Source organism: Microtus pennsylvanicus, chromosome 4, assembly GCF_037038515.1.
Source record: "Microtus pennsylvanicus isolate mMicPen1 chromosome 4, mMicPen1.hap1, whole genome shotgun sequence".
NCBI classification, from domain to species: Eukaryota; Metazoa; Chordata; class Mammalia; order Rodentia; family Cricetidae; genus Microtus; species Microtus pennsylvanicus.
This window is the reverse complement of record NC_134582.1, coordinates 131328968-131348349: the sequence shown is the minus strand read 5'-3', so window position 1 is coordinate 131348349 and position 19382 is coordinate 131328968. Positions and strand designations below refer to the sequence as shown.

Here is a 19382-nt window from a genome sequence, read left to right as displayed (position 1 = left end):
GAGTAGAATCAAGTCAATTTGGGCAGGAGTAAGGTTTGTTTTGCAGGAATGAACCACTGCTCCTGCTTCTGTTTCTTGTTTAGCCTCAGACACTTTTAAATGAATTGGAAAGATTGAGCCTTGAAGGAAGAGAGGGCACTGGGTGAGGGCGTGAGTTTCTGTTGAGCACCTCTTTATGAAAAATTGTTTTGACAGCTCCCTGTTTTCGTATATTTAGCTCAGCCTCAGGGATAATGACCTGATCTCACTGCCTAAGGAAATCGGCGAGCTCACCCAGCTGAAGGAGCTCCACATCCAGGGGAACCGCCTGACTGTTCTGCCTCCAGAGCTAGGTAAGGATGCTCGTCAGAGTCTTCATGCTGGGTTTAGTTCATAATAACCCCAACTTTGCGACTGTGGCTGACCTCTCTCCTCCCCTTGACACTCACTCTCGACTCACTCAGGCACCTCATTCTGATCAAATCAGGGCCATTTGTCATTGGCCAGAGCCCAGGTATTATGAATTGACTTTCTGTGATACAGCTGTAGGGGGCAGCATCTCAGAAATCGCTGAGGGACGGCCTGCGACCCGGTGGTGTAGTGGGAGGAGCTTGGGGTTAGCAGTAAGAGCTTCCTTTAGAATGCCTTGTGTGATAGCTGAGCAAGCTTTCTGGGTTCTCATTGGTTAGTAATGGCTTGCCAAAACAATATTCTTATTATCTCTTTCTCCCCGCCCTGCAACTAAAATTTTTCACCAGCTAGATAAAGCGTATTTATTCTGGCTACCTGCAAACGCCTTTTCCAGTGGTGGCTTTGGTTTGCCCTGATGCCATCTCCAGTGAGAATTGTTAAATGTGTTTTACTGGGAACTCTTTGGTCCTGTTACAGGTGGCTAAATTTCAGTTCTCTGTGTGGCCCCAGGTGGATGTCTCTTCTTCCTCTCTTGTAACCTCTGAACCCAGTTTGACTGATGAGTTGACACTGCCCTTTAGCAACAAGCTCATGAATGGCAGGCACACACTTGGGAAATAGAGGCAGGGGAGGGGACTCATGAGCCACCCTGGGTCACACGGTGAGACCCTTTGTTAAACAGAAACAATAAAATCTTGATGTTCACTGGTCTCTCATTTCCTCTCATTTCTTCTCTCCTTTGACCCGCCTAACTTTCTTGAACTGATACTGTTTCTCAATTATTTGTTTCTCTACACCAAAATAAGATATTAAAAAAAAACCACTTTATTTGACTCACGCTTGTTGGAGAAAACCATTCTACAGTAGGACTGGTGGTTTTCAAAGGCCATTGCAAATGAGAATATAAAATGCCATGAGAGTAAGAGCATTTTCACGTCTGTTCCCTGCTCTGCCTTCCGTGCTCACCCATGCCAGATGGATGGTATCGAGTTAAAACAAAACCTGCTGAATGAGGTAATGAAGTGGCAATCTTGGATACTAAAGTATTAGGAAGATTGCGGGCACAATGTGGGTTCTGTCTAGAGTTGTGCTCCCAGCACAGAGGCCACCAGCCACAAGTCAGATGTTTCATAGCTATGTGTGGTTGTCACACAGGAGACCACAGTTCTAAAGCAGAGTACTGTATAAAAGATAAACGGGCCTGGAGAGCTGGACCAGCAGTTAAGAGCATTGCCGCTCTTCCAGAGGACTGAAGTTTGGTTCTCAGCACCCTGTCAGGTGGCTCACAACTTTTCTGCAAGAACTTACATGCCTATGGTATATCCTCACACAGACACAGGCGTACACATACATACTACATACATGTGGCTTACTCTCACACAGATAGAGGCGTGTACACACATACTATATACATGTGGCTTACCCTCATGCAGATAGAGCTGTACACATAAAAACAAAAGCTGTAAAGACAAGTAGGCACTTGATTTCATGGGATGAACCCCACTTCACCCCCACTTTCCCATCTTCTTCACCCTTTGAAGTTAGGAGGACCAAGTTTTCAGGGTTTAAGAATAATTGCTCAGCACCTTTTCTTCACTGAATTACAAGGAGTCAAGTTTTGCTTTGGAAGGAACGAAGCAAAACATAGTAGCCAAAAAGTATTCTTTTGGTCATATAAACTTGTAAACCTAGCAGTTGAGATGCGAAATAGGAGACTCACATGTTCAAGGCCAGCCTGGGCTTCGTGGGTCCTCTCTGGGAATAGAAAAGTTCAAAGGCAATGGCATTTAGTGAGAATTTTCTAAGGGGAAACAACTTTCCTAGGGAAAAACACTGCCTTGGGCCAGTAATTGTTAACTGTGGATTTTAGCATTAGCAATACTTGGGGACATTTTACAGAACATAAATAACTCACCTCCTCCTACACTATTGAATCAAAACTCCGAGTGTGAGACAGATTCTTGTGTAACAGGATGAAGCTCGCTCAGTGCTTCTGACGCGTGTCTTCGCTTAGTGTGACTAGTAAAACTGAAAGACGTAAATATGCATTTGGTTGCCATATTGCTTGCTTTTTCAGTTCTGCAAGCAATATGGTAATCTAAAGTATTAGGCTAGGCAATTCTTTTTTTTTTCTTTTTCTTTCTTTTTTAAGGGGGTGGGGTTTCAAGACAGGGTTTCTCTGTAGCATTGGAGCCTGCCCTGGAACTAGACCAGGCTGACCTTGAATTCACAGAGATCTGTCTGCCCCTGCCCCCCAGAGTGCTGGAATTACAGACATGCACCATCACTGTTTGGCTTGGCAATTCTTTTATTGGATGATTTATTAGAAAAGTGCCTCCTTGAACCGAATGGGTCTATCTATGTATTTTTAAGCCTTATTCTTTTTTTAGTTTACATAAATATTCTATGCCATCATATTTCTCTGACATTTCCTTTAAGGTATCCGATAGGAGTAGAATTGTAACGAGTCTTTGGGTGGCTTCATTTCTGCTAGCCATACCTAGAAAACACTGTCCACGTCTGTCTGGTAGTCTTTTTCTACTTTGAAGTGAATACTTTCATTTGAAATAGGTAATAAATTCTTCAGAAACCCTAGTTACTAATTTAAAATAAAGATGAAGATTTTTGAGCAGTGGTTATTTTAAAAACCAAGGGCAACATGCTAGCTGGTAATATAATCATAGCTGGTACGGCCTTGGATGCCGGAGCGCAGTAATATGTACTTTTTCCATGCAATCTCTTCTGGACTTGTGAGAATGGGGAACAGACCTTTAGAGATGGAGAAACTGAGGCTCAGGGAGGATTTGTGACATATCCTTAAGGGCCCAGCTATGAGTCACAGTGGCTTTCCTTGAACCTGTCAGTCTTCCACCAGGCCCCTGTTCCTGAACACTGTGATGGGCTCCTACCCACCCATATGGCAGGAAGAAGATTCCTAGACATGTACTTCCGAATTTGAACCAAAAAACAACAGCCCTTCAAGATGGTGCAGGAGGAAGTTTGAGACAGTAAGGCCAATCGCATGGCAGGCTTTGCTGGTCCTTGGGTGAGGCTGGAATACTATGCAAAGTGTGCCTGAAATGGGCTTTGCAAAATGAATTACTATTTTGCTGTTTCATTCCAAGCCAGTTGCTTTGCCTGTGTGATTCTTGCCTCTCGGTAAGCAAGCACTGCAGTAGATTTGGCTTTCATTTGTGCACGTGATGCCCAGTGACCTTCTGAAGCCCCTTCTCTCATTCAGCTCATCCTTCCTGTCTCTGTGGTACCCACTGGCTGCAGCTTTGCCTCTGAGTATGTTTTAAAGTGTGTGGTGATTTCCTTTTGGCTTATTTAGTTTTTACATAAGCAAGGTAAGTGCTCCTGAGATTTTTGTGAAAATCTTTCTAATAAACCCAGAGTTTGTAATTTGAAACCTCTTCGGTGAAAGAATTTCAGCCAAGCAGAGAAATCCAGATGCGTTCAGACTTGTCTAATCCAAGGGCACGAAGGAACACAGCACAGTGAAAGTTGGGGGCTTGCTTGGAATTCTGTGGCTTTTCTTTTCCTTGTGTAGACTTATTTCCTTACTTAGACTGTTTTTCTGGTTTCTCGCTTTCACATCAGGCTATCTATATTGTAGTGGTTGTAATGAGTAATGTCACCCCAGACTCATGATTTAAACACTTACAGCCCAGTTTGTGGCACCACTTCACGCTGTGGAGCCCTTCAGGGGTAGGGCCTGGCTGTCAGAATTATGCTACAGGGGGGGGGGGTGTCTTTGAAGAACTTACCCACTCTTCCTACCCAACTCTCTCTGCTTCTTAGTCTATTCCCATGTGACTGCCATTGCCTCATATAGAACTGAATTCCTTTTGAAACCGGGAGCCAAGATAAACCTTTCTCCCTTAAGTTGTTTCTGTCAGGTGATTTCTCAGCACAATGCAGAAGTAATATCTCTAGATATTAATTATATATTTATATTAGATATAAATTGGGAATTGAGTCACCTGCTCCTGTATTCATTCAGGCATTTATTAATTTCCTTCTTTAGGCTATTTTGTTTTAATTCCAAAGGACTGACCTTCTTAAGAAGCAGAATTCGCTTGTCCAACAAGTATTTATTAAGCTCCTGTTTAGCATATCTGCCAGGGGTGCTAAGAGGAGACAGCAGCCCATATGGATGGAAGGAAGGGAAGGAGACATGCAGACAATTGACAAAGTCTGAGAGATCTAGGTAAGTGAGGAGAGATGCTAAATCACGTAGTATTGAAAATCAGGCCTGAGCAAGTGCTGGGTAGGGGGAAAGGTGATCTGAGAAGGTCTTGCCTAGCCTATAATGCATTTGAGACCTAAAGGAGGGAAGGCGCCTTCCAGGCAGAGAGGGAGCAGCCCGAGCCGAGGTCCTGATGTGGCTCCTCTGGGAGAAATAAGAGAAGTTGTGTGAATGTAGCAAAGGTAGTGGTGGTGGTGGGGCATGGACTTCCAGACTGCATTAGTTACTTCGTAACTGCTGTGATAAATACCGTGACTAAAAGTGACTTGAGGGAGAAAGGGCTTATACTTCTAGAGGGATAGAGTCCACTGTGGCAGGGAAGGCATGGCACAGAGGCGGGATTAGGAAGATGACTGATCACATTTTTCAAATCTACACATAGGAAGCCGAGGGGGAACTGGAAGTAGGACACGGCTATAACTTCCAGAACCTTCCCACAGCCTCACATCCCTCCAGGCAGACCTTACCTCCTAAAGGTTTATAACCTCCCCGCCACAGAGGGTCAGTGGGAAAGCCAGCGTCAGAGTGCTGGCTTTTCCTCCAAGTGACGTAGTTTCCACAGATACCACTAACTTTTGCCCCCATAGGAAGCCTGCAGAAGCAAGCAAACAAAAGCAACAGAGAGCACATTACCAAGGGCACCGATGTTCTTGCGAAGCCTGGAATTTGGAGCAGCATAGTATTACAGTTTAAATCTAAAATATCCCACAGGCTATGTGTTGACTGCTTAATTTTCAGATGGAAAGCTATGGAACCTTTGAGGGGTCGGTGTAAGTTTTCACGAGGACTGGTTCTTGGAGTCCCTGGCGTGGCAGCCCTCTGCTTGCTGCCGTTGCTACTACCATGATCACCATCCTACCTTCCCAATCATGGCAAACAGAGAACTTCCAGAACCATGAGTCTTTGCTGCGAGATGTTTGTCACAGTGACACAAAAGTAGCTGCTGCACGTAGCTGAGTGTGTGGAAGCTTTCTAAGATGAGCCAGGGAGAGGCAGAAGAAAGGAGACCAGAAATGAGAGCCAAGAGGTTCCTGAGCACGTGTGAATACTGACCTTTTATTTCCTCGTTAAAAAAATTACTTCAGTTTTTCTGTATTACTCTGAAGAAGTCACAAAGAATATAAGAGAAGACTAGTATTTATTGAGTGTATAAATGTATGTACTCATCATTTTTATACATGTCATTTCATTTGAACGTCCAACAATGTGGTGAAATTGGGGTGTTTCTCCCTATTTAGTGGGTGAGTAACTGACAGCTCTGTGAGGTTGAAGGACATGCCAAGGACCCATGGGAGGTGTGATGATTTAAACCGGAAATGCCCACTCCCCACGGACTCATTATTTGAACTCTTGGTCCCTGCTGGTGGCATTGTTTAGGGAGTTTGTCAATGTGAGCCCTTGCTGGTGAAATTGGGTCACTAAGAACAGGCATTGAAGGTTACACCCAGTTCTGATTCTAGTCTGTTTTCTGCTTTCTGATTAGCCACGATGTGAGAAACAGCAGCCACAGACTCCTGCTGCTAAAGACCTTGCTGTTTCTACAGCTCCGCCCTCACTTCCATAATAGACTGTATCATTCAAAACTCTGAGCCCAAGTAAAACTCTTCTCCCTTCTTTTTCTTCTGTCAAATATTATGTCATAGCCATGAGAAAAGTAGAGTAATACAAGCAGTCACACTAGGATCTGGAGTGTGGAAGTCAGGCCACTGTGTGCAGTATGTTCACCAGGTTAAGAAAAGGAGCACCATGGGCTGTTGGCTTCTTTGCTTTATGCCTTTTTATAACAGAATAACATATAGATTGGTCTCTCTAAAGAACATCTTAGTTTTTAAAGCACTGTAGATTAATGAAGATACTGTAAAAGACATAATGCTAAGTCTGTGAAATGATTGGCATGTGGCTTGATGTGGCTGAAGAGATAGGCCACCAAGTGACAAAGGCTGGTCTGCCTGCTTGCTCTCTTCCTAGCTTTATTTCTTTCTTCGCTCCCTCTCTCTCCTCCCTCCCTCCCTCCCTCTCTCCCTCCCTCCCTCCTTCCCTCTCTCCCTTCCTCCATCCCTCCCTCTTTCCTTCCTTCCTTCCTTCCTTCCTTCCTTCCTTCCTTCCTTCCTTCCTTCCTTCCTTCCCAATGTATTAATTATGTATGTGTGTGTGTGTGTGTGCACATAAGTGAATGTTCCAGAAGAGGACATCAGATCACTCCTGAAACTAGAGTTATAGACAGTTTAGCCACACACACAGGTGCAAGGAACTGAACTCAATCTTTTATTAGAGCAAAAAGTGTTTCTAACTACTGAGCAATCTTTCCTGTCCCTGTAAATTTTTCTTCCTGCCAAAAACCCATGTCACTTCTTACTTGTATATGAAACAAAATTGGTTACTCACACTTTAAGCCTGTTTTTAAACTTAATAGAATTACATAATACCTTAGTTTATAACCGAAATGTCTATATTTGCAAAACTGTCTCCTAAACTCTCAGTTCTGTGCTCTCTGGAAGAAGAGCTTTCTGGCTTCTTTGTAAGGTGACTCCAGCGATCTGTGCTTCATGTCCATCATTCCCTACATCATTGACATTGTCTGTTGTTCAGAGAATCTGGTTTTTAGCTCAGATCTCTTGGTTTCAAAAGTAAGTGTTCCTCCTGGTAGTTTATAAACATGCTGATATCGAGCCAACGAGAAGGTAAAATATGCCATTAGATGACAGATTGGAATGATCCTAAATATGTTTCCTAATTTCATCTGGAAAAAAAGAAGTGGAAAGAATAAAAAAAAATTTGCCAAACTTTGAATTTTGACTTGGATGGTACTGTGGGCTGGCTCTTACATGTTATCCCTGTTGGTAATATATCTTTCACCAGACTTTACAAAAAGCCATGTTTCATATCTTTTGATTCCCCATGGTCTTAGTGGATAATCAAAAATGACCCCCTCTCAAGCCTCCTCCACGATATTTTTTAACAAGTCCCACTTTATCTATTCTGTTCCGGTGAATCATTGGCCCCTGAAAATACTTTAAGCATGGATTTTTAAAACTGCTAAGTGAGCTGTATTTCTACCTGGTGAGTTACTGCCTTCAAGGGAGTGGGAAGCTGTATCATAGCAAACGTTTCCGCTGTGCAGTATAAATTTCCGGAGACACGTCAGGTTCGGTGTGATTGAACACACACATCAATCCGTGTTAGCACCAGCTGGTGAAGCATGCCACTGTGTGCAGTGGGCATCCTTTGATTTAATGGGACACTAAATGTGTGCTTGCCCTGGGAGAAATGCCGGCAGTAACCAAGCTCCCCGATTTAATTTTTGTTATTCCATGGGCGTGTCTGTGAACACAGTTCTTACCCCCTGAACGCATATACAATGTCTCCCAGTTCTGTGGCATCTCTTTTCAAAGCATCCCCTGTGTCTTACTCCTAGCTGAAGTAAATGAGCAACCCTCTATTCAGACTGACCTCAAATGCTATTACAAACGTGAGTGTAAACATTTCGGGATACCAGAGCTGGGAATGGAGTAGAATGGGGAGGGCTGTCCTTCATATTGTCAACATCAGGGATGTAGTGTTGATGAACTTTTAAGACTATGTTCATTTAGACCTTTCTGGGATGAACTGTTGGCACATTCATCCGTTTTATTCTCCTACACTGACTGCTTTGGGATGAGAACATCTAAATGTGCAATGTGTATACTTAAGTCCGGTTGGAAGCACTGGTCTGCAATGCTAAGAGAAAGCCACCTCCTTGGACAGCCATACCCAATCTTCTTTTTCATCCTAGTTTCTGTGTAGGATGTGTTCCTATGTCTCCGGTTTGGCTGAACAGTTGTAAATGAAACATTTTCCCCTCCGCTAGCAAATACCTCTGACAGAAGGAAGTATTAAAGCAAATGGTTAAACATTGCAAGATCGGAATGACATCAGTGTCTCAGTCTGTGGGACTGTCGTCGGCTCCCCTGTGGTACACCTGTTGCCTTCTTTGTTTCTCACCTGGGTTATTATGTACAGTCAGTTGCCTTAATCCAAAAGTCTGAGACTCTCTGGGGGCCAACATAACACTGTCAGTGGGAAACCTCATCTGACTGCCTGTGACGAGTTGAAGTCCAAATACAGACACTGTTAAAACTATTGTGTAAAATTGCTTTCAGGCTGTGTCTGTGGTGGCTACGAGATATAAATGAATTTATGTTTCGCTTTGGGCCGATTCCTAAGATATCTCATTATGTAAATGCAAATATTCTAAAATCTGAAACAAATGTGAAATCTAAAACATTTCTGAGCCCAGGCATTTCAGAGGGCTGCTCAACTTCAAACAGCCTCCTTCGTGGTACCATAGCCTTGCTCCTTCTGGTCAGTTGTCCACAGTGACGAGGGTGCTCCCATGAAACCACAAATGGGTGGCGATCACCTTGTGTCTTAGGTAAGGCTTCAAGTGCTGTGGAGAGACACCATGACCATGGAAACTCTTATAAGGAAAGCATTTAATTGCAGGTCTGGCTTACAATTTCAGAGGTTCAGTCCATCATCATCGTGGTGGGGAGTGTGACAGACATGATGCTGGCGACATCTTCATATGCAGGCCACAGGAAGTTGGCTAAGATACCAGGCAGTCTCCTGAGCATCGGAAACCTCAAAACCTGCCCCCACAGTGACACACTTCCTCTAACAAGGCCACACCCTCATCAACAAAGCCACACCTCCTAATAGTGACACTCCCTATGAGATTATGGGGGTCGATTACATTCAAACTACCATACCTTGTTAACTAGAATCTGTGTGTGTGTGTCTGTGTGTTGGATAGGGATGTTCACGTGCTCCAATCTTGCACCATTGAACAGCTTTTACATAGAGGAAAGCCTTTGCTCCCTCCCCAGCCTGCATGGCAATGTCTGGTGCTGTGCAGACCAGCTAGAGGGAGGAAGGGTCAGCTCGGTGTCGGCATTGTCTCTCTGACTTCTCTGGCTGTGATGTGCGGTTTGAGCAATAGTCTTAACCATCCACTTCTTTGAAGACTTTCTATTTCTCCTAGTGTCTGGTGGATTTAGGACTTCAAAATTCTTGTGTGCACCTTTTAAGCTGTGTAGCATCTAAATCTATGCTGTCCGAGTTTGTTTGCTAGAGCTGGAATTTGCATTTATTCTCTCCTTCCTACCATCTTCGAGTGGGTCAGATACTTTATTAAATATAATTTCCTTTTATTCTCTCCTTTCTTGGTTTGGTTTGGTTTATTTATTTATTTTTTTTTTAGATTTGAGTGAAAAGTTAATTTTTTTTTTTTTTTTTTTGATTTTCAAGACAGGGTTTCTCCGTAGGTTTTTTGGTTCCTGTCCTGGAACTAGCTCTTCTAGACCAGGCTGGCTTCGAACTCACAGAGATCCGCCTGCCTCTGCCTCCCGAGTGCTGGGATTAAAGGCGTGCGCCACCACCGCCCGACTGAAAAGTTAAAATTTTTAATGACTCTTCTATAATATGCATTTAGAAATATAAAAATTTCCCTTGTTGCTGTATTAACTGCATGCCACATACTCTGTATTTTCATTATATTTCAATTTAAAAGGGTTTCTAATTCCCCTTCTGATTCCTTCCTTGGCTTTTTAATTGTTTCAAAATTGAGAATTTTGGTTTTCCAGAATTTGCCATTTCTGAGAGTTTTTAATACTTTTTTCAGATTTACAGTGTTGTATAATTTCTAGCGTATATATTTTTAACCCTTAAAATTTTTGATTAATTTGTTTTCTGGTCTACTGCATAGTAGACTAAATAAATAAATATGATCTATAGAGACCATAGATACGATTTTAGTCAAATTTCTTTATTTATTTATCAGGCAGGCTTCTCTCAAACTGCTCATGTAGCCAAGGACGTTTGAACTTCTAGCTTCCTGCTCCCCTCTCCCTATCACTGGGCTTGCAGAAATGCACGCCTCACCCAGTTCATGTGATGCTGGAGCTTGATCCTACGACTCCCGCAAGTCTGGCAAGCACACTGCAGACTGAGCTCCATCCCAGCCTGACACAGTGTGTCTCTGAGCACGTGACCTCTGCTATCTTCCTTTGCAGGTATTTGAGCTTAAGTCCAGCTGAGAGTTACTTTACCTGCAAGCAAAGTAGCTCTTTCAAGGTATTCTTTCTTTCAAGACGTGTTTATAATGCCTAATGGGGTCAGTCCATGCATACTAGGTTAATTCTGGGACTGGCTTACCACAGTTCATCAGACTTCCTTGTGTGACCATGTTTACAGTGAGGGCTCTGCATTTATCATGGTCTGGGCATAGTTTTGATCCTCTGCAAACTGCAGCAATGGTTCCGTTACATCTATCTGCAGTTGTTCCTCCCTGGTGAGTTTTGTTTTGCTTTCTTAGATTTGAGGACACTTGTACTAGACATCAGTGTTGTTTGGTCACTGACTCGTGGAGATCCTTCTGTGGCTCTGTTTTGTATTTTTATTAATTCCTTTCTTAACACTGCCTTGTTTTCTCTGAAGACAGGTGTGATTTCTGTCTTTTCAACTCCGCCATACCATGATGTCTGATCTATTGCTTCGGCTGTAACTACCTGGAAACATCCATGTGAGAAAACAAGGATGAATATGGATTTCCTCAGTGTGTCTCCTTTCTTTTATGGGTCTAGTACTGAGCTACATCTTGCCTGATATCTAGAAGCACTTATTGCATTACTGTCTAGTTACTCATTGTGCCTAGATCCAGAAATCTGGCCTCGTTTTGATCCTTGGCCATGTAGAGGACAGTAACATAGCGTGTTTTTCTTTCCTGTTTACACAACTTCAAGAGGTTATTCTTCCAACCGTGCACTCACTGACAGTGTTTATTTCAAACATAGCAGGGTACATATCTAATCACAATTGTCTAAACACATCTTTTGAAACCCTTTTCCTCTCATATTTTAACTACCCAGGACAATATCAGAGTCTTAATTGCTTTTTATGTCATCTCTTCACCATTATGCCTAAAACTGTGTTAGTTTTCTAAGTAGCATTGTGCTATAACCCAGGTCTCCCTCCCGCTTGGAAAGGCTGGAAGTCTGAACCTGAGAACTGGATCTTTCTTGGTACTGGTGATGTAGAAGGATCTGTTCCATACCTCTTTTTTTTGTCCATGGAACGCTGTTCCCTGTGCCTGCCTCACCCTGTGTCTTCACAGCACCTTTCCATCTGTATCCAAATGTCTTCCTCTCTTCTGGAGCCCAGGGAGACTGCATTAATGTCCACTCTCGTGGGATACCATTTTAAATAAATCACCTCCATAAAGTCCGTGTCTTCAGATACAGCCACATTCTGAGATACTGGGACTTCTATCAGTTGGGGGAGCAGACCTAAGCAGTTCTCACCTGTCTTCTATTTTGCTTACAGACTGCTCTTTGTAACAGGATTTGATGCCCCTTAATGTAGTGCCATTATTTAGTCCCGTTAGTTATGATAGCTACTGGCTGTATCTTAAGCCATTATTGTTAATTGTCAGAAGATGTCAATTTTTTTTGAGAAACTCATGAAACCAGGAGTACATTTCTACTTGGGAAGCTTTATGTGTAATTTGGAAACTATTAAGGTCCCCATAATTACCCACAGAACCATAATTTCCCACAGAGCCTTCAGTATAACGTTTCTCCCCTAAACAATCCTGTTTCAGCTTTCTATTTTAGGTTCCTTTTAGCCAGCTGGTAGCCCACTGTCCCTCATGTAAAGCGCTCAGATCTCCTATGGATTTTTGTGCAGTGTGCAAATCAAGCTTAGTAATGGAAGCCCCGTATATGAATGCATTATACTGAAAAAAGAGCTGTAGGAAGGGAAATACATCACTCACTTGATCCCCTCTCTTTCAAATCCAGTTCATAGGGTAAAGGGGTAGATGGTCATATATTAAGCTTTACAAAGGAGTTGACTTTTCCTCTTCCATTTAAAAGGTTATGTGCTACAATCCGAGACAAATAAATCACAATTCACCACAACAACTGGGTAGCTGACAGTTATATAAATTGCCGGTGAAATACTAAATCTGTCACTCTGTATGTTTTGACCATTTAGCAATTGGAGCAGTGCTAAGTGAGGGCCGGCTGGAAACCACAGAAGCAAATGTAGTGGCACATGCAATTAACAAGATCAATGGTCAGTGGTAAAGGTTCATTGTTTGGTCATTTCAGTTGACTGACCCCAGTGAAAGCAATTGCTATCCAAAAGACTCGGCTAGCTGTAATTTGTTGTAAGAGGATGCAGAAAATGACTTACCTAACCTAACATCCAAGAGAATGTTATTTCTCAGCTGTCTCTGTTCCTGGCCCAGTGCCTAAAGGATGAGGCTTGCTTACATGATCATAGGTGGGAGGAAAGAGGTTATTTACTTGAGTGGCTACTATTGAATATAACCCCTCTTCTCCTATCAATTATTTATTAACTGTCTCTTGCTCCTTAGGGACGTGTGTTGTGTTATGTATGAATGAAAATTTTCTGGTCCGTGTTGTTTCTTTAACAGTTCTTTGCACACCAGTTTATCACAGATTTGCGTGTTTTCTTGCCTACTGGATTGCTCACTGTCGATTCTTAGCTATAATTGACCAGAGCTTTCTGGTTCACTTACAGTTCTCCTACGCAGAACTGTTTTCGCTGTTATTTCCTTGGATCTTTCGTGAGTCTGCTCAGCTGGGGGGCTGATTGACCGGTGAGTGCTCCGCTTGTAAATGGCACCCCCGAAAGTTGATTGTTAGGGAAACAAAGGCTCTCATCATACATCTGCTGTTTGTGTTTGAAACGGAGCCCCACGAGAAGTGCGCACAGTTAGATGAGATCTTGTAGGTCCAGTTCCCTAGATGGGGTTAACGGCTTTATCAAGAGGAGAAGAGAGGAGCAGGAAGAAGAAGGAAGACAGCAGCAGAAAAGGAAGAGGAAGGAGCAGCAGCAGGTTCTCACTGTGCAGTGCCCTCTGCCATGGGAAGATGTTGCAGGAAGGACAACCACATGCCCACCTCTTGATGTGGACCGTCCCAGTTTCTAGAACAGTGACAAAAACATCTTTTTAAGTTGTCCAGCCTATGGTGCTGTTATATAGCAGCAGACAATGAAATGATGGCTGTTGGATCATCTCACTGTACAGTGGACTTACACTCCTGTCAAAAAGACAGCTTGCTTGTTCCAGTGTCCTCTTTCTCTTTGGGTCCCCTGAGCCCTGCTTGTGTGGTTGTCCTCTGAGAAGATGCCCCAGGTTATCTCTCATGTGCACAAGCTGTATCCTCAGGTATCCAGGCTCTTTGACTTACTTCACATTGGCCAAAGGAATGGTCACAATGAAATGCAGACTCAGTGTGCAAAGCCTGTGGTGGTGAGGGGAGGATGGGATTCTTGGAGCTATTTCAGAAAACTGTATTTGCCATAAACAATGAGCGAATGACCTAAAGAAAGAAGGAAGATGCCTGGATTCACCCAGATCCTGGTTCCTGTACCCTAGGTTTCTATTATCCGAAAGGTTTCCTATCTTTCTGTTTATTTTGATTTTTGTTGCTTTTTGAGACAAGGTGGCACTAATGTGGTAGCCACCAAGTAGCTCAGGCTGGCATCTAATTCTTAGCCTCCTGCCTCAGCCTTCTGATAAATGGGATTACAGGTGTGCATAACAACTCCCAACACTTGTAAAAAGAAAAAAAATCTTTCTGGGTATTGTAGTTAGGAAAGGTAACTGGCGTCCAGCTAGCTTTTCTCTGTCTCACACTCATTTGCTCACCACCTGCCTCTCTACTGTTAATTACTAGGTATATGGACTTATCCATTGTCTTGCAGCCTTCCTCTCTCTTCATCCCCCCTCTTTATCTCTCTCCCTGTGTATGTGTGTGTGTGTGTTTCTGTGTATATGTGTACATGTGTACATGCAGGTATCCATTCTGTGTTCGTGTGGAGGCCGGAGATCAATGCTAATTGCAACTCTATTGCTCTTCACTTGACATTTTAGAGACAGAGCCTCTCACTAAACCTGGAGCATATTCATTTATCTAAATTGACTTCCAGAGCTTCGGGGATCTACCTGTCTGCACTTGTCCAGCATTAGCGTTGCCCACCTTTTACATGGTGTGGTGGTTTGAATAGGTATGGTCTCCATAGACTCATGTGTTTGCTGGGCCATAGGAGGTGGCAGTATTAGGAGGTGTGGCCTTGCTGGAGTAGGTGTGGCCTTGTTGGAGGTAGTCTCACTGAGGAAGCAGGGTTTGAGGTCTCTATGCTCAAGCCATGCTGAGTGGTACAGTGGCTTCTGCCTGTGGGTCAGCACCATGTCTACCTGCATGCCACCATAAAGACAATGGGCTAAACCCAAGCCTCTGAAGCTGTAAGCCAATCCCAATTAAATGTTTTCCTCTGTAAGAGTTGCCATGGCCATGACGTCTCTTTACAGCAATAGGAACCCTAACTAAGACACATGGGTTGAGGGCTCTTAACTCACATCCCGTGCTCACATGAACAAACACCTTTCCCACTGAACTACCTCTCCATCCATCCATTTACTCTTCATTTTCTTTTGAGAAAACCAACAGTAAGGTAGCCACTGTTAAGTAACGTATTACAGGATTAAGATTTGGAAGTATATTTCAGTTATTGTAATATCACTAATAATGTGTAATAGCCTCCTGTAAGAGTCCAAACATATGCATTTGTATACTTTCTGTGCCAAGACCAAAATACATTTATTTTACTCCACATTTTAATATTAGGCAACAGCTGGCATAGATTTTGTCAACAGGGCCTTCTAGCTGGAAACAGCTCAGTAAATAGAAGTGGCATTAGATTCATTGTAAAAGCCTAGAGAGGGAGGCACCCAGAACGCTTTTTATATACCGTCACTGTATTAGTTTCTTTTTGCTGCTACAACAGACTGTCTAAATTCAGTGACTAAAAAAAATAAACTAGTTGACTTTCGTACAATTCTGGATGTAAGTTCCTAAGTCAGTTTCACTGAGCTAGAGTTAAAGTGTTCCCACCTCGGTAGGGTAGATGTTTGCTGACCGGTTTCCCCCCATGTTGGGCCCCATCTCATCCTCCACCAGAGCAGACTAGACTTCTGCAGGCCTTGCTTAGTTTCAGGATTTGGTTCTGGGGTTTGATTCAGAATGTAGGTAGACATGTGACAGATTTTTATTATTCATATTGAGAAGAAATGAAATTTATATTGCTTGCCTCCCTCATTCTATATACTGATATTATGATTAATAGCTTTTGACATAAAACTATTTTGGCATATGAGTCTATGGTGACGTATTTTGACAGCAGCAGTGTTGTGTTTAGCTCTTCTAACAGGAGTAGGTTACAGAGATTACTAGCTTCATATTCTATACCTAAGTCATCAACCAAAGATGTCATGTCCAGAAATATCACCAAAATGTCAGCCACAGGAATCGTTTTCAGATCATCTCTTTGAGCAGCGTTGAATCTCCTTCCATGTAGTTCTGAAATGTGAAACTGGTTAAAGACGTGGAGCCCTATGTTATTTCTTTCCTGGCAGAGATGCCAGATGGATGTTGAATGAAGTCCAGTTCTTCGTTTTTCCTTCGGATAATTTTTCGAGTTTGTGGTGGTGATTTGGATTCTTATCAGTGCATCCTTCCTCCCCCAGCTCCCCACAGCCCGGCAGCAGCCTGGTTGCCTTGGTACCTGTTCCTGAAGGCTGTCTTGCAGCAAAATGTGGTTGTTTAAATAGCACGACTTGTCAGCTAAAAGTAGAAGTCATTAGCACGACACCGTTTGGCTAGGGGTGTCTTGAATACTGTTTTAAAATTCCGATTTTCTCACTTTGCTGTTTACTCATGGTGCCATAGGAGGTTTCAGGGTGGGTTCCCAGGATGGAGCCGGAGTAAGGAATGTGCAAATGCTCCCTGAGGGTCTCCTGGAATTTAGGCCCACACTGATGGCCTCTGTTGGGTATCTGCTGCATTTGTAAATACATCAACTTGGATGTTCCAACGCTATTGGTACCTATACAATGGGTATGATGGGTGGCCTTACCTGTATATACCTGTGGTCCATCCATGAACAGCTCTGTGCTGTTGCCAAGGAAAAACAAATTCCTGCTGGTTTATGTTTGAACTTCAATTGGCCAGAAGCAACTTTTTTTTTTAACTTTAGAAAAAGTAGGGTATTTGTTTTCAGTTTATTAGAAAAGTTGTATCAGATGTTTTGTGTGGGTGTATATCCATTAACCTCCATTCAAAATATCAGGGTCAAGTAATTGTATCAAAATGTGCAGCCAGGTGGAACATCTTCATGTTCTCACCGGGCGAGTGGACTCTCAAGTCCTAGACAGCTGTCATTACAGGTAAGAGGGGAGGGGCCTGGGGCTCTCTACTGGGTAGGCATCTCTGAGAAAACCCTGCTTCTGCTAATTAGTTCCTTGAAACACCTTCCTCATTAACTGGGAATACAATGTCAGAGAAAACACGGTGGAGTGCAGGGTGCTGGCTCGATAACAGGAAAACAACGCCAGGTATCTGTGTGTGTCATCTTGTTGCTAGAGCAGCTCACACACAGCCCCTTGCTGCCTGGTAGATCTTGTTTTGTCGTTAGGGGATTTGACTTGCCTTGAAACTTGGGTTCATTTCCTTCCTTCACTGGATACGGAGATGGAGGAGGTGGATTATTTTTAGACATTAAATATCTTAGGGGTTTTGATTGCTTATGTTTTTTTTTTATCTTTTGGTAGAGTAGGGAGCAAAGCTTTTTTGTTTTATTTCTATTTATTTGACAATTTCAGGTATGCAGACACACACACACACAGAGTTTTGGACATTTTTTTTTAGCCCGTGTTACTCTCTCATCCCCTCCTCCTCTCTCACTGAACCCCTTTTCTTTCAGATGTGCCCCCCACCCCACTTGGGGTATCTTTTTTTTTCTTTTTGATCCCTAAGCTTAATTATGTTTTCTTGCATGAGCACCAATGGGGGTTATTTCCTGGAACATGACACCCTCTCCCCCAGCATCCCACTAACTGCTCCAGTAAGGGGAAAAGGGAGGCCTTGAGTGAGTTAAGGATGTGTAAGTAAGGGGACATATACTGGGGGTCGAAAGACTATTTAGCTTTTAACTCAAAAAAAAAAAAACAATTTGGAAAACTATTGTATTACTCTCATAAAACTAATGTCTGTTATGTTATAGATTTAAAGAATTCTGAAAGCTAGCAATACTTCACTAAGTATTCCCCCACCTCAAATGACAATTATTTGTTTTGCTGATCAGTACTTAATAAATGTCGAGACAGAAGATCAACAAGTGGTATATATTGTTTAAACTAATAAACTACTTAGCTCAGTAAATTTAAGGAAGGAAAATCAAATTTCTAAAACTTTACTACTTGACCAAGAGTATTAGCATATTTTTAATTCCCAAAACATTAATGTAAAGTTAGAACTTCTAGAATATTAAATTGTAGCTTTATTTCAAACTGTAGATTCATAGATTTTTATGAATGTTGTTTAATTGGTTGGATTCAGTTATCCAGTAGATGCTTTATCTAAAATGGCTTATGTTCTATATCCTGTGTGTCTGTATACTCGGTACCACTGTCTGTTTTGTGCTATTACAAAGTACCCAAGACTGGGTTAGTCAAAGAACAGAGATTCATTTTCACAACAACGGAGCCTAAAAAGTCCTTCATCAAAGCTCTGTCAGGGTTGGTGTCTGCTGAGGGCTACTCTCTGCTTGCGATATGCTGACTTACTCCTCCATCACAAGAGGGGCAACCTACTATGTCTTCACTGTGCTGGTAGCAGAAGAGTAGGGGTGTGAACCCCGCCACCAGGCCTCTTCATAAGGACACACAATCCATCCTCAGGGACTCCACTTTCACTTCTGAGTTCCCTCCCTAAGGCCTCACTTCTTAGTGCTGTTAATTGGTGGCTGAGTTTCGACATGAATTCCGGAAGACATAGAAAGACGCAATGCATAGCATTTGAGAACATTTGTTCTCTGTTTGCTTGAGAGTTAATTTGTCTGAATATAAAAATCTCATGTCCCTGTGAATTTTGCTAAAGTAATATCACAAGCCATGTTGGTTTATCAACTTCTTAGTGACTTACACTTTTAACTCAGATGCCCATTTATTCTCATCCATTTATAGTCATAATATCTATTCATGTGTTTTTTCTTGCACTTCCTCTTTTTTCACACATACACACTCACACACACACATAGACACACACATTCACACACACTTCGATACACACACACACACACACACACACACACAGAGACACATGTGTAAAAGCACAGCATCCATAAGATTATAAAGGAATTATTGTCATATGAAGACTCAAGTGATAACTGCACAGATCAATAAATAGGTAACCTTCAGAGCCTCAGAAGTGCCTTGGTGTCTTCTTACAGTCATTGGAAACATTGGAAAGACCTTTCTTTCTACATATGTATAATTTCTACCTTATCTCTTAGTGTAATTTTTTGCTTCTGCTCATTTTGAGTTTCATATAAAGCCATATCATTTGGCATGCTTTCTGTCTCCTTTCATTTGGCATTATGACGTGAGATCTATCCACATTGTTGCCTAAGGCTGCATTTCCTTCATTTTCATTGCTCCCATGATAGGAGTTATCTATTTACTAGTTCCAGTTCTCATTCAGATGACATAGTTCCTTAAACAACAGCCCTGTCACTTTTCATACATTTCTCTGCTCTGGGACTAGTAGCAAAGTTAGAGCCCCTTGGTAGGCTGCTGTGCGACCCTGCATGCCCTTTGCACGGCTGTTCCTTC

The 19382-nt window shown here is 42.6% G+C and overlaps 1 protein-coding gene across 3 annotated transcripts in view; it reads left to right on the top strand.

The window, feature by feature from the left end:
- Positions 1-19382, top strand: part of Rsu1 (Ras suppressor protein 1) — a 176638-nt gene that overhangs the window by 54473 nt on the left and 102783 nt on the right. For all 3 annotated transcript variants that reach the window (XM_075970520.1, XM_075970521.1, XM_075970519.1), the window contains exon 7: positions 218-332. In XM_075970520.1, the coding sequence (XP_075826635.1) occupies positions 218-332 (115 nt within the window). The remainder of the gene's footprint in view (positions 1-217; positions 333-19382) is intronic.